At 38.6% G+C, this 13,565-nt stretch overlaps 1 protein-coding gene and 2 long non-coding RNA genes across 3 annotated transcripts in view; 1 reads left to right on the forward strand and 2 right to left on the reverse strand.

Annotated features, from left to right (window-relative positions):
- hoxa2 (homeobox A2) overlaps positions 1–9,776 on the forward strand; it is a 14,579-nt gene extending 4,803 nt beyond the window's left edge. Inside the window, exons 2-5 of the mRNA XM_033039426.1 lie at positions 423–999; positions 2,383–3,152; positions 7,720–8,113; positions 8,627–9,776. Of these exons, the coding sequence (XP_032895317.1) occupies positions 537–999; positions 2,383–3,152; positions 7,720–8,113; positions 8,627–9,366 (2,367 nt within the window). The 5' untranslated portion in view covers positions 423–536 and the 3' untranslated portion in view covers positions 9,367–9,776. The remainder of the gene's footprint in view (positions 1–422; positions 1,000–2,382; positions 3,153–7,719; positions 8,114–8,626) is intronic.
- Positions 4,331–6,944, reverse strand: LOC116990140. The gene is made up of 2 exons (XR_004416438.1): positions 6,215–6,944; positions 4,331–4,492 (listed from the first exon to the last, which is right to left on the reverse strand). It is a non-coding gene; the product is annotated as an uncharacterized LOC116990140 (long non-coding RNA).
- Positions 9,777–9,938: 162 nt separating the features above from the next.
- Positions 9,939–13,559, reverse strand: LOC116990151. The gene is made up of 2 exons (XR_004416445.1): positions 13,308–13,559; positions 9,939–10,109 (listed from the first exon to the last, which is right to left on the reverse strand). It is a non-coding gene; the product is annotated as an uncharacterized LOC116990151 (long non-coding RNA).
- Between the last annotated feature and the right edge of the window lie 6 nt (positions 13,560–13,565).

The raw sequence follows: 13,565 nt of genomic DNA on the forward strand, positions 1-13,565 counted from the left end.
ACAGATATACAGAATTTTTATAAAAATCATGACAAAGCCATAAAGCTCAATAACCAGCAGCTTAAAAAAAAGTTTTATTGAGATGCAGTGATTCTTTTTAAAAACTCAAGACAAAGGGTGCTTCCAGTTCAACCTACCGAAATCCATGTTTCACACAAAATCGTGTGTTGTATTGTGTTTCCATAATCAGAGAAAATAAAGCAAGAAGTCAGAATCTGTAGAAACTAAATCCATGGTTCTCATCCACATTGAGTCTTTGCTGCAGTTTAAAATGCTGTTATACTCAGAATGCCTAGGGCTAAGATGTGTTACCATATATTGCTGCACACTTTTTCCTTTATGGCTTTTGATGTCAGCTGCTATTGAGAGTAAGATGGATTTGTACTATTTCACCATTATGGTTTTATTTCTTCTAACACTAGGTCTATCCGAAGAGGCCATTGGAGGAAGAGTCACGTGACACCGGGTGCCAATGTTATTCTATAAGGGTGACAAGACCCTGTCAGTTTGTGAAATAAATATTGGGAAACAACGAGATGCAAAAAGCAACATACTACGACAGCTCTGCAATTTTCGGTGGTTACACATACCAAGGAGCAAATGGTTTTAACTACAATGCCAATCAGCAGCAATATCCGCCTTCATCCCATGTGGAAAACGACTATCACCGGCCTGCCTGCTCTCTGCAGTCACCTGCTAGCACTGTCCCTCATCACAAACCCAATGATATTAACGAGAGTTGCATGCGAACCAGTGCCAACCAAACGAGCCATCTCCCAGTTATTGCAGAGCAACAGAAGCCACCACCACCTCCACCACCCCCGCCCCCACCCCCACCTTCTGTATCTCCACCCCAAAATACCAGCAACAACTCGAATCAATCCAGCACAAGCAAAAATCCCCCACTTACCTCACAAACCACCATTAGTAAACAAATATTCCCTTGGATGAAAGATTCACGCCAAAACACCAAGCAAAAGACCAGCAGCTCTAGTTCAGGTATATTGTATCCTATCTTATCCTTTGAGCATTAATTGTCATGCCAATGTGCCAATGAGTTAGATGCTAATGAAGTGATTCCCATTCTCTCTATCATACAGTATATGGACAAACATGGAATAATTGTAATAGTTGTGGAACTCATATGTTAAAATGGTAGGGTCATTTTCACACAATGATTTGACAAATAGCCTATAAACATAAACGCCCAAATGTAGTTTAAGTAAATTTAGATATATGCTTTAGATATCAGTTGAGAAACTTCATCCTACCTTCTCTTTACTGCTGTTCAACCCCCCTCTCTCTTGTTTCTCCTATTCTTCTATCCCACTGCTCTTATATATCTTTCACACATACAGACATGCATACACATTTGTTCAATACTTTAAAATATTGAGCCTAAATTAAACCAGGTTTATTTTAAGAATGTTTGTTATTTATGAATATCATTGCACTGATCTGAAATATGTTCGTAAATCTTCCGTAATGTCCCATTGGTTAATTAAGTATACTGTCAGTGCCCTGGATTGGGCAGTGAATAACATATTCTTCATGTAATTTCAAGTTTTATTGCCCAGTGTATATGTGATTGGACTTCAGTTGTCAGTTGCAAAATGCAAAAATTTTAAATATACACACATATATTTCCAATGTATAAATATGTATATGAGAAGTACCAGGATTTGTGGACAGCAGTAATGCTATTATAAATTTAAATAAATTAGAAATGTTTGGAAATCTGAATTGCATCTGCGGTTGCCAGCCACTATTATGCAAACCTCTATTTATATTCACAAACTGAAAAATATGTTAGTAAGGAGCTTTGATGAATTTTCTGTGCCATAATTCCAAATTATAATCAGTGGATATAACCTAGCATTATCCACATTTAATATATTTGTGTTCATTTATTATAACTGTACATTGCTGTGGACAGAATCTTTTCCACATCCATAATTGCCTTTGATTATGTGTGGTGAACCACCTTCTTGGACCATTGCAAATTGTATGTAACCAAGTGGGAAGTGTTATTTTTAAGTAACTACTCAATAGCTTGAAGTAACATGCCATGTTAGGGACTATGGTGACATAAACAAGCACCTTTCTCATATGGGACGAGGGGGAATTCTATTTGGTTTGTTAGTGTTTTATGTAGAATACATAAAGCATTAGAAATTAGTTTTTATTTCTAAGCATAACCAAATGTTGTGATTAGATATGTATATATTCTGTAACTACCTTAATAATATGCATTGTACTTTTTAGTAAGTCTATTTACAGATTGTCTCATGAATTATTGTAACTTTACATATGTTAGAACATTAATGCACATATTTCTAACCTTTATAGATATACTCAATGATTGTTTTTCTTTATTTGCAGTTGAAAGTTCTGCTGGTGAAAAAAGCCCACCTGGCCCTGCTTCCAAAAGGGCACGCACAGCATACACCAGTGCCCAGCTAGTGGAACTGGAGAAGGAGTTTCACTTTAACCGCTACCTTTGTAGGCCCCGGAGGGTTGAAATGGCCAATTTGTTAAACCTTACTGAAAGACAAATCAAAATCTGGTTCCAGAATCGGAGAATGAAATACAAGAAGGATCAGAAAGCAAAAGGCATGCTCACTTCCTCTGGCGGACAGTCACCATGCAGAAGCCCCATCCCACCTTCAGCTGCAGGAGGATATGCAAACTCGATGCATCCCTTGGCAACCAGTGCTCCATATGATCCTCACTCACCTACTTCATTTGGCAAACCTCATCAAAATGCATATGTCATTCCTACATCTTATCCTGGGCCTCTCAACAATTGCCCGCCTCTACAGAAGAGATATGCTGGGACAACAGCTGTGACGCCTGAATATGACACACACCCACTTCAAGGCAATGGCGGCTATGGGACGCCTCATTTACAGGGTAGCCCAGTGTATGTTGGAGGGAACTTTGTAGAAACCATGCCAAGCTCTGGGCCTTCTCTTTTCAGCCTAACCCATCTTGGCCACCCTCCTTCTGGGAATATGGACTATAATAGTGCGGGGCCAATGGCCAGCAACCATCATCATGGACCTTGTGACCCACACCCCACATACACAGACCTTTCTTCGCACCATCCGTCTCAGGGAAGAATTCAGGAAGCACCCAAACTGACCCATCTGTAATGGACCAGTTGGTTGCTGGTGTACTATCACTTTCTTATGCATTTATGTAATCTTAGCTATAATTACATTCCTTCTTCCACTCCTATCTCCTTTTTGATTTAGTACCACTCTTTATAATTTCCATGTAATGGTGTTTCTATGGATAACCAATCCTTGCTTGTATTGCTCTGTCTCTGGTTAGTGGTTGTTCTTTTCATGGACTCCAGCCTTAGCATTCAGTAGTAGAAGTGAAGTACTAAGGCTTCCAGAACTTTGCGTATATATCTTCTACTCTTATGGAACAGGGTATATGAACAAATTTTCTAAAAATAATACCTGAACGTGAATTTGTTCGTGCTTTATTTTTCCTTACGAGGAACAGTAAATGGTTTATATTGCACTTCTTTACAATGGATGGTTAAACAAGATCGATACATTTGTACAGGGGCTCCCTGGGCAAATAAGACTTCTTGTCCATCTTTCAGTATGTGTGTATGCTGGTGAACATTCAAATTTATTTATTTGCTCTTTCAAAGGAGAATAATCTAAGTGTTTAAAATATTATTTATCCCCATTGACATATATTTATAAAGAGATCTGTACATTAACTATTTACTTGGTTATGTTCAGCCTTGTGTTTTAAGTCATGGTAAATATATATGTTTTTTTTTTCATTCCTGTAAGATACACAGAAAAGTAGTTTTCTGTTCATAATGTAATAAAGAAATGCAATTTGGTCAATTGTGGGAATGATGCCAAGACAACAACATTTAGTCTGTAACTGTAGTATTCTTAAAATGAAACACAGAATTGCCACAATTTTGTTTTAGATATGCATTCCATGCTGCAAATGAGATATCCGTTGAACAGCAAGTTCTGAAGAATAAATTTTTTTTGTCAGCAATATGGCGTTGCTTGGAATGTTAACTCTGCAAAACATTGTACACTACTTCCCATTTGAAATGTGTGTGTAAATGTAAGCTAGTTCAGCAGTAGACAGCAAAACACACAGCCCTGCAGTCAGGATTCCTTTGTGTTGTGTAGCTACAGCCAAGTGCTTCAACCCCCACACTGTAACATCATCCATTTTCATGTGGCTTGCATCTGTCTCCAATGCTGCATTTATTGAAGCCCCAAAACAGAAGGACTCGTTTTCTTTCCCCATGCAGGAAAATAAAGCTCGACAAGGATGCATATTGGATTAATTTTCTTTAATTATTAATAATAGATTGTTTGATCAAGACATGTACATAGCACATCTTAAAAGGTTCAGATATTACAATGCACACTCAAAAGATCACCAGCCGGGCTGTACTGCCATTATCGCCTCGTTCCTTCTCCAGTACATAATCCACATGCTGAGAGGAGAGAAAAAGAAAAAAAAGTCAGGATTCAAAAATATTTGACTCATGTGGTTTAAATTAATACGTGATTTAGAAGCATTACTTGAAAAGGTTTAAAATTCCAGCTGATAATTATATAAAATCCATATGTAAGCCGATTCTAAATAATGAAGTGACATCAGTCACGCATTCAGGTTGAGGTCTATAAACGCCTAACGTTCAATAGACGAATAAATGCGAACGAACCCTTTTTAAAACAATGTTGTTGTGGTGTGCCCTATTCATTTCAAAATATCCTTTTAATTCCATTGAACTTATCACTTACTATTTTATCAAGAAGTATTTGCGTGTAAACTGAAAAATGCCACGAAAATAATATTGAGAAATTCAATATTTACAGCAATTAATGTGAATTCTGGTAGCATTTTCTTCCTATTGCACGTTTCCCGCGTCAATCAAAGGAGCTGGAAAGAATAAAAGTATCCCGATACGTTACAATTCTAGTCTGATAATTGCATTAAAAATTCCCTCATGTGGTTTATTAATTTTAAAAAGATTTTAAGTCCAGATACAACAGACGTTCATTAATAAATCCATAGCCAAGATCTATGTCTCCAAATATATTTGCGTGCAGTATATACAGATATAAATGTGGTTTTAGAAAGGCCATTATAATACGTAAGATTATGCCCACATGTTTCTCAAATTGTGGAACAAATTAAAAAAAAGTAAACTTGTACCCTTTAGGCAATATTTGTAATAAAAGGGATTCTTTCCCATTGAACGATGTCCAAGCACTAAGAAAGGAGACGCCATGATGCCGGCATCCTTTCTTCCCGTGCTTCCCAAAGGACACGTTGTCTAATTTATCTTCCTACTCAAAATGCATGAGAGACCTTCTTCGCTCAGGTAGCAACGTTTTAAATGTGATCCAACTAAAGTGCGGCCCATCGAACTGATGTTTAAGGTAGACTGCATCAGGCCAACAATTTATTATGAAGCTCGAGTTTGATAAATTCAGATTGTACGAAAAAACTGCGCGCAATCTTCGGAGAAGCCTCAACTTTCCCTCAAATTAGTTGAACGTAAATTAGTCATCCTTTTGATGTGACCCGAAATATTGCTGCAATTCAGTGCAATGATATAGTAAAATTTCATTTGTTTAATTTTGAAAGGTTAAATCGCAACGAAACAACCCGCAAAAGCGTTATTTAAACTCAATATTTATTTTCTTCTAGGCGCATTCAAACGTACAATTTTAAATGAATGCTGAAGAGCTTCAATGAAATAAAACCGAATCTTAATCACAGAACAAAATACCGGGTTACCCACAATATAGTCAAAGCTAAATAGCGTAGATGAATATGATCTTTATGTTTTCTTCAAAATATTTAGGTTGCAGCACTGAACTTCTCTCCCCGCGTTTCTGTTTTATTGACAAATTTTACGTTATTCATAAAATCAACATTTCCATCTCTTAAAACATGCTATTTTCTGTTTCATTCCTTTTGATGTTGCTAACAAACTGAATAAAAGAGGCTTTCGCCCACATATCCTCGCAATAGAGACACTGAAATGTGCAGAACGCCAACACCTACTCACATTCCACACACAAAAGCTTCATTTAATTGCAAAAGCTCTTTCCATTTGTAGGTTAGCACCAAAATCCTCACTCCGAACTTGGAAGAAGGAAAACTAGTGTTAATCATGAAATATTTATTTATGTAACGAACTCACCCTTTCGTGTAATAATACAGCAGCGTTGCTTATGCTCTGAAGATCAATAAAATATTATCTGCAACAATTTTAAGCAGCAAACAGTGTTCTCACACTCATGATGATATTCGACATTGCAGTGAGAAGCTTTAAATGTGTTCTTGGGGCCAGAAGCTGTCAGACCTGTAGCCGAACAAGATTGATAGCGCACATACTTCCTTACAGCTTTGTTTGCGGTATAAGCAAAACGGAGGCCTAGCAAACCACCACCATTTTCATCTTACTCGTTTCAATAAACTTCCAGTACCCATGAATTCCTCGTTCACGAATGAGATTTCGCGATTATTAATAGGTGCTGGTATATTTATAAAATACTGCGTGGGAAGAACGAATATGTATATCGTGACCTGGCTTTCATCCCCTCTCCCGCCCCACCGCCATACCCGCCCTTTATAATTTAGATGAAAGCAGACCATAATGTTTTCCAATATAATTTAAATATAAGTACTTGAAAGCAAACGATAGGTTTACTTCTTTAGCCACGCTACGAAAAGTCGTTTCTTCCTAAAACGGTTTCGTTTTGTAATGTCTTTAACAATTCTATCTCTCCATCTATTTCACGATTCGTGCGTTTATCTGTACGTATGCTTGTGTGTTATGTCTGTCAGTGTCTTTGCGAACGTTTTAAATATAATAACCTATTATAACTATGAGCTAATCCTCGCACGTTACAGATTAAAATAAGATAATACAATACCTGCAATGAATTGCCGTTTACGTTTTTCGTTGGCCATAAACAAACGACTACAAAAATGTAATGGAGTTTCCAGAATCACCACCATATTCGATCTCCTGCGTGAACTATTGCATCCATAAAGCACAAAAATCAAGGAATATCCGGTACAGTACACATATAATAATAGGGGGACAGAACTCCCAACGAAAGCATGGAAGCAAATGGCTGTAGCTTCGCCTTGTGTAACTTCTTATGTGGCTGGGTTCTGGGGTCCAATGTCAAAACTTTGAAGATTAATGGATTACTTTGTTAATGACTCTAGGCGTCAGATTTAGGTGCAAGATGATTTGTGAGGTGCAAGTCGTCTTCGTGACAGTCGGTAACACACAGAGAAAGAGGAGCCAGCAAGTGTGCGGAAGACAGAGAGGGAGACTGTAAGAAACAAGCAAGGATGTGTGAACTGATTTCCACAAGCTTTAAAACTGAATTTTTTTACACATTTAATATGGGAAGATGGATCAAAAAGTAGGAATCAAAACACTGCTAGCCCAGAATGAGGCGTTCCTCTCTGACTTTTTGGATCAATCACATAGACAGTGCCTTCTTTTGATTAAACCCCAAATTGTCATTGGGCAGACGCAATCATGTGACAGCGAATTCGGTCCAATTTCAACCTTGTCTCCATGAATTCAATAGTTTAATAGTAGCACGGTCCCCATACGGCTGTAATCAGTGAATTAGAAAAAAACAGCAGCGATATTTATTTTTTTAAAACGGCCCAAAAAAATAACTAACACCTAACTTTCTTCCCCTACGTTCTGTGGAGACGGCAATGAATTACGAATTTGAACGAGAAATTGGTTTTATCAATAGTCAGCCGTCGCTTGCTGAGTGCCTGACATCTTTTCCCCCTGTCGGTGATACATTTCAAAGTTCATCAATCAAGAACTCGACGCTTTCACACTCGACAGTGATTCCTCCTCCTTTTGAGCAAACCATCCCTAGCCTGAATCCCAGCAGTCACCCTCGCCAAAGCCGGCCAAAACAGAGCCCAAATGGCACAAGCCCTTTACCAGCCGCGACTCTACCTCCGGAATACCCCTGGATGAAAGAGAAAAAAAACTCCAAGAAGAATCACCTGCCTGCTTCTTGTGGACCCGCAGAATCCTGTCTTTCCCAAAAAGGTCAGCTCAAAGAGTTTCCTTTCTAATTATTGTCTTAAGTTAGTCTAACTTATTTGCATGGAGTGTTTAATCAGATTTATTTGGGCTGCAGGGTAATAATTATGAAATTGCAGCACTTTCTCCTACTTATTTAATGGAGAATGATTTATTTGGCGAGCTAGTCAGAAAATGACCTTCTGTGCTCTCCCCATCCCAGAGTTTTTATATTTGACAGTAATGAAGAGTGATAGATGAGCGCACTTTCATGGTAAAGCAGCTGATACAGAGATCACCAAATGTGCAAAGGCTGTTGAGAACTTGGCTGTAAGATTGGGGCTACTGCACATGTGTATTTTGCAATATTTTTAATATTTTAGAAAGAGGTAAACGCCACAGCCGCAGACTCTGAAACAATGGATTTACTGCATTCAGGCGGCCATTTTGTTGCAGTGGGTAGTCTATATTTTATATTATTTTGATTCAAGTGGTTATAATATGTTTTATGGTTGTTTTTTCGCGTCCACTTATCTGTAGAAACTCATGAAATTCCGGATAATACAGGCGGGGGATCGCGGAGGTTAAGGACTGCTTATACAAACACACAGCTTTTGGAGCTGGAGAAAGAATTTCACTTCAACAAGTATCTGTGTCGACCCAGGCGGGTGGAGATTGCAGCCTTGCTTGATTTGACTGAAAGACAAGTGAAAGTGTGGTTTCAAAACAGACGAATGAAGCACAAAAGACAGACCCAATGCAAAGAAAACCAAAACGGAGATGGCAAATTTAAGAATTTGGAGGACAGTGGGCAGACTGAAGATGACGAAGAGAAGTCACTCTTTGAGCAAGGCATCAACAATGTTACTGGCGCTCTCTTGGACAGGGAAGGCTATACTTTTCAAACCAATGCACTGACTCAACAGCAGGCCCAGAATTTACACAATGGAGAATCCCAAAGTTTTCCAGTTTCGCCTTTACCCAGCAATGAGAAAAATCTAAAACATTTTCATCAACAGTCACCCACTGTTCAAAACTGCCTGTCAACAATGGCCCAGAACTGTGCAGCTGGCCTGGACAATGACAGTCCAGAGGCCCTTGATGTCCCTTCTTTACAGGATTTTAATGTGTTTTCTACAGAATCCTGCTTACAGCTTTCAGATGGAGTATCGCCTAGTTTACCCGGGTCTCTGGACAGCCCTGTGGATCTTTCTGCAGACAGTTTTGACTTTTTTACGGATACTCTAACTACAATCGATTTGCAGCATTTGAGCTACTAACTGAACAGTCGCTGTAAGGAAAATATGCCTTCTTTTAAATGCGTTTCCTTTCCTTCATTTTCTTTCAAATGGTCAGTATTTTTTTTCCATTTTAATTAACTTGAATGTGTTGAGGACCACGTAGAATTGCAAAAATCAATGATCATTGTTGTACTTTCCCCCCATATTTCACAACTTGCTCTTCAGCAATACATGGGTCCACGTGAAAATTATTTCAGACATATTGACCAATCGCTCTATTACCTCTTTTACTTTGTATTATGTTAGGGTGCATTTCCATTAATAATTTGATAGAATAAAGTATTATACGCTACAGGTAGCCACCCTGAAGCATTTTCTCTCTCAGGACTATTTACACTTAATAAATATCCTTTGTTTTCTTTTTGACATAAATTCATTAATGAAATCGACGACGCTGGTCAGTCTCGTTCTTTGCTTTTTCTTTGCGGTATTTTATTGAAAAGGGTGAAAACAATCCAGTATCTTTATTGTAGTAAATCTCCACAGAAAGAAAATAAACCTGTGGTTGAAAACTTATCAAAACTGTGATACAGAGCCAAGGACGAAGTAAATCTAATAAAGTGACGTTTATTAACTCACACAATACATGAGCACTTTCATAAACTGCATAAATGCAAACAAGCGGACACAGGTGGAAATCACAATATTTCGCAGAAATATCTTCTTGATATTTTTAATCTCTACGATTTCACCATGGAATTATTAGCCACCTCTCTGAAAATCTAGGAAAGAAGGAGAAAAGTTTACTTGTCCATGGCCATGTGCACTTGTTATCAAACAACGCTCTTTATTTATTGATGTCAGTAGCTAATCTTTAGCGCCGATTCCACTATCCCTTATCTCGCTTGCTGCCAGTCATCATCAGCAATATAGATTCACATATGTTTTACTATGTCATGCGCGATCAACCTAGTATTAAAAAGAGGATGTTAACGATTCAAAATATTACCACGTCCTTTGCTACTTTTATTTTTTTAATTCCTTCTGAGAAATATACGGGGAAACGCTTGTATTCAATTAAAAAAGATGGACTTCGGGAGAGCGTTGGTACAGCCTATTCTCTATTCAACACAAATGTTTACTTTGTGAAAAGATTCATTTTGATAAAAGTCTTCAATAAACATGACCATATTTTTGACCACATTTTACACAACGCAATATGAGTTATACTTTGTTTTCACGTTTGTATTTGCACAAATAAATCAACAGCTGTAGGAATGCATCCTCATTGTGCATTGGGATTTATAGGCAACCATTCTTTTTTTTTGTTTTAACCTTTTTATAACAATGCCCACCCCCACCCCCACTCCCACCACCACTCCCACCCCACCACATGGCCATCCCCGAAGAATTTGTTGTAGTTCTTATTTCGATTCAACAGAAACTTTGATTACGAGGAGCGATGCTCCAGCCTTCGTGTTTGCGTCCTAAGCACGTTAGGCTTTTTGCATAAGGCAGTGACGGGAACGGCTCTGGAGGTAATACTTCCCAATCTCATAAATCAATCCTCTTTTATGAATGAGAATGTCATCAAATGGATCAATCGCAGTAGCACATAACAAAAAAAAAGTCATCTTACGTATTTGGCTGGCCGGGGATCCTCTGTCAGTTTCTAGGTTGTAGGCGTTGAGTCGTAATTCATTTTCACAGAGCACTGCGCTGCTGCCACTCACTTCGAATTTGAAACAAACTACTTACGGATTTACAGCGATGTTACTGTTACTCCGGAGTTCAAATTGTTTAATGACTAAGCAGAAAAATGGCGGAAAGAGCTTTTTTAATTGTAAGCTATTACTGCATTTATGCTTTTTTTAAAAACTTGATCATGTTCTGTTCACGGGAAAGACGATACTTTTTGCTACTAAAAGCAAACGGCACGGACAAACAGTGACACATTGTCAATAACATGTCGCTATGAAACGTGTCTTTACACGACATAATGGGTAGGCTACCAGAAATGTGTCTTTCCTACAAACGTATCAAGGAGAGAAGCAAGCCCAGTTATTCCACAAATGTTATGGTTAAGGCAATTACAGTTAAAAACGCAAAGGCGGCCTTGGTTAACGGACGATATTGTCTGTATGTGTGCTTGTGTGTGGCTGGGTGGTGGTGAGATGTGGTAGTAGATTACTCACGAGGGTCCGTGGGATATCTCAATCAAGAAATTATTTTTAGGGAAGGGGAGAATTGTTTTTGCAACTTCAACATTTACATTATTTCCCCTTGACAATCCACATATCCCAGATCTCTTCAAAAGGCAGTTTCCTATCCATTGATTGAACAGACCCAGCGAATAAAAATGGCGGAGCTGCCTGTTACTGTAAAGCTGCTCATTTGTTTCAACTTACGAGCACATGGAAGGCGGGGGAAATGTATTAAAATATAAGATCTAATTGCCGCGTTTCATAAACGAGAAAGAATATATTTTGAAGGAATGCAGGACTGGAAAAAGAATATTTGAAGGAAAATCGACACAATCTACTGCTGCAATCAGTGACAAAAATATATTTTGATAAACTTGAAAAAAAGTATCATATCTTTTCTCAGTACTTTACCATTCATTTCTGTGCCCCTCGTTACCTGCTTGATATGAAGCGGTATGTCCCAGTAAGATTTTACCACTGGTTTAAACTGGTGCTTTACTAAGGTCAATGAATGGATTACAAAGTGATTTTGTGTTTACAAAATTGTTTCTTAGTATGGGGTATATGGAATATATGCTGACATTATTTTCATAATTTGTTCACTATGTATTATATATTCACTATATACTTTTAATGCATTAAACACAAACACGCAGGCCGCAAATAACAATAATCAGCTCATTTGTTCATGTTATAATTGTGTATTTGGTTGATTTGAGAAAACGGAATATATTATAACACTGAAAGAAAGATATCTTTTCATTATTGTTAATCCCCATGCTGATGTTCAAAAAGTTAAAAGTATATAGAAATATTGGCGATATCCGCCTCTTTTTGTTATATGACAATTTTCCTATGGGATTAGAATCCACCGTTTGACATCATTAATTATTCCGAGTAAATTATTGTCTGTAAACCTGATCCACGCCAGTCTGTAATGCGCAAAAGATTGATCTCAAATCATGACTGACCCTCTCTGCTCGGAGAGGACTCTCTACAGGAAGCTGACAGATGGGCGGCTGCGCCTTCGAATCGACCGCGTTTGGGCTGCATTATGCTATGGCCAAGTGGAGTTATTATTCATAACTCTGTGTGTGTAAAAAAAATAGGTACACTCTGATTCCCGCAGCAACCAGAATGAATAGGCAGCCTGCCAATGTAAGGAGTATCCTTTGGCTGCCTGTAATCCTATAGTGAGGGGGAAGCTCCCAGCAGCCTGTGTTCGGTGGAAGAGGCTGCTCATTTCCATGCCAATAGCTGGAAAGCTGAGGGAAGGCGCAGGCCAGGCCTTGATAGGCTGTGCTGACATCCGTGCACGCTGAAGACATGGCGCCTCCTTTTACAAGCGGACGCCACATCACACACTGCTTAATTATAAATATCTACATCATAAACCTCTTGGTCCAATTAATCATTTCGTCCTCCGCTTTCAGGACGTCTTTACGTCGCACAGATTACCATTGGGGGTATAATCAGTTAATAATAAATGTGACCGGGCTATCCTATGCCAGAAGGAACTGCATTAGTTACCTGTATTTTCTTTCATTAAAGTGCGCCGTCCCGTCTAACATTCGATAGGTTTTGCATAGATTTTCCCGACCTTAGATCAGCGAGTTGTGTTCTTCAAATAAATAAAAGATTGTTCACCTCGATGCTGTAGCTGAGACACTGGACAGAAACATCTAATTCCCGTAGGTCGAGGATGGCACAATTGTCTTTCTGCACGCTTTAAAATGCAAAGTGTTTAATATTAAAGCATCGAATAGTTTTCCTTACCTGTCTGAGAGGCTACTGTGCGGAAGAAGACGGATATCTCCCCATTGTGGACGCGCGATCGGCGCCTTCACTAATACCACTGCAGACCTCAGTGGAACAGTACGTGTATCTTGAATAAATTCCTTCTGCATTCTGCCGGGCATGCTTTGAAGTATAATGCATTTGTGGGCTAATAATGCTCGCAACCTTGATGGAAGAGCGTTTGTAATTTAAATGCCACTACAGTGATCGATCACCGCAAGAGCATGCAAACTTCGC

Source organism: Amblyraja radiata, chromosome 2, assembly GCF_010909765.2.
Source record: "Amblyraja radiata isolate CabotCenter1 chromosome 2, sAmbRad1.1.pri, whole genome shotgun sequence".
Classification (NCBI taxonomy): domain Eukaryota; kingdom Metazoa; phylum Chordata; class Chondrichthyes; order Rajiformes; family Rajidae; genus Amblyraja; species Amblyraja radiata.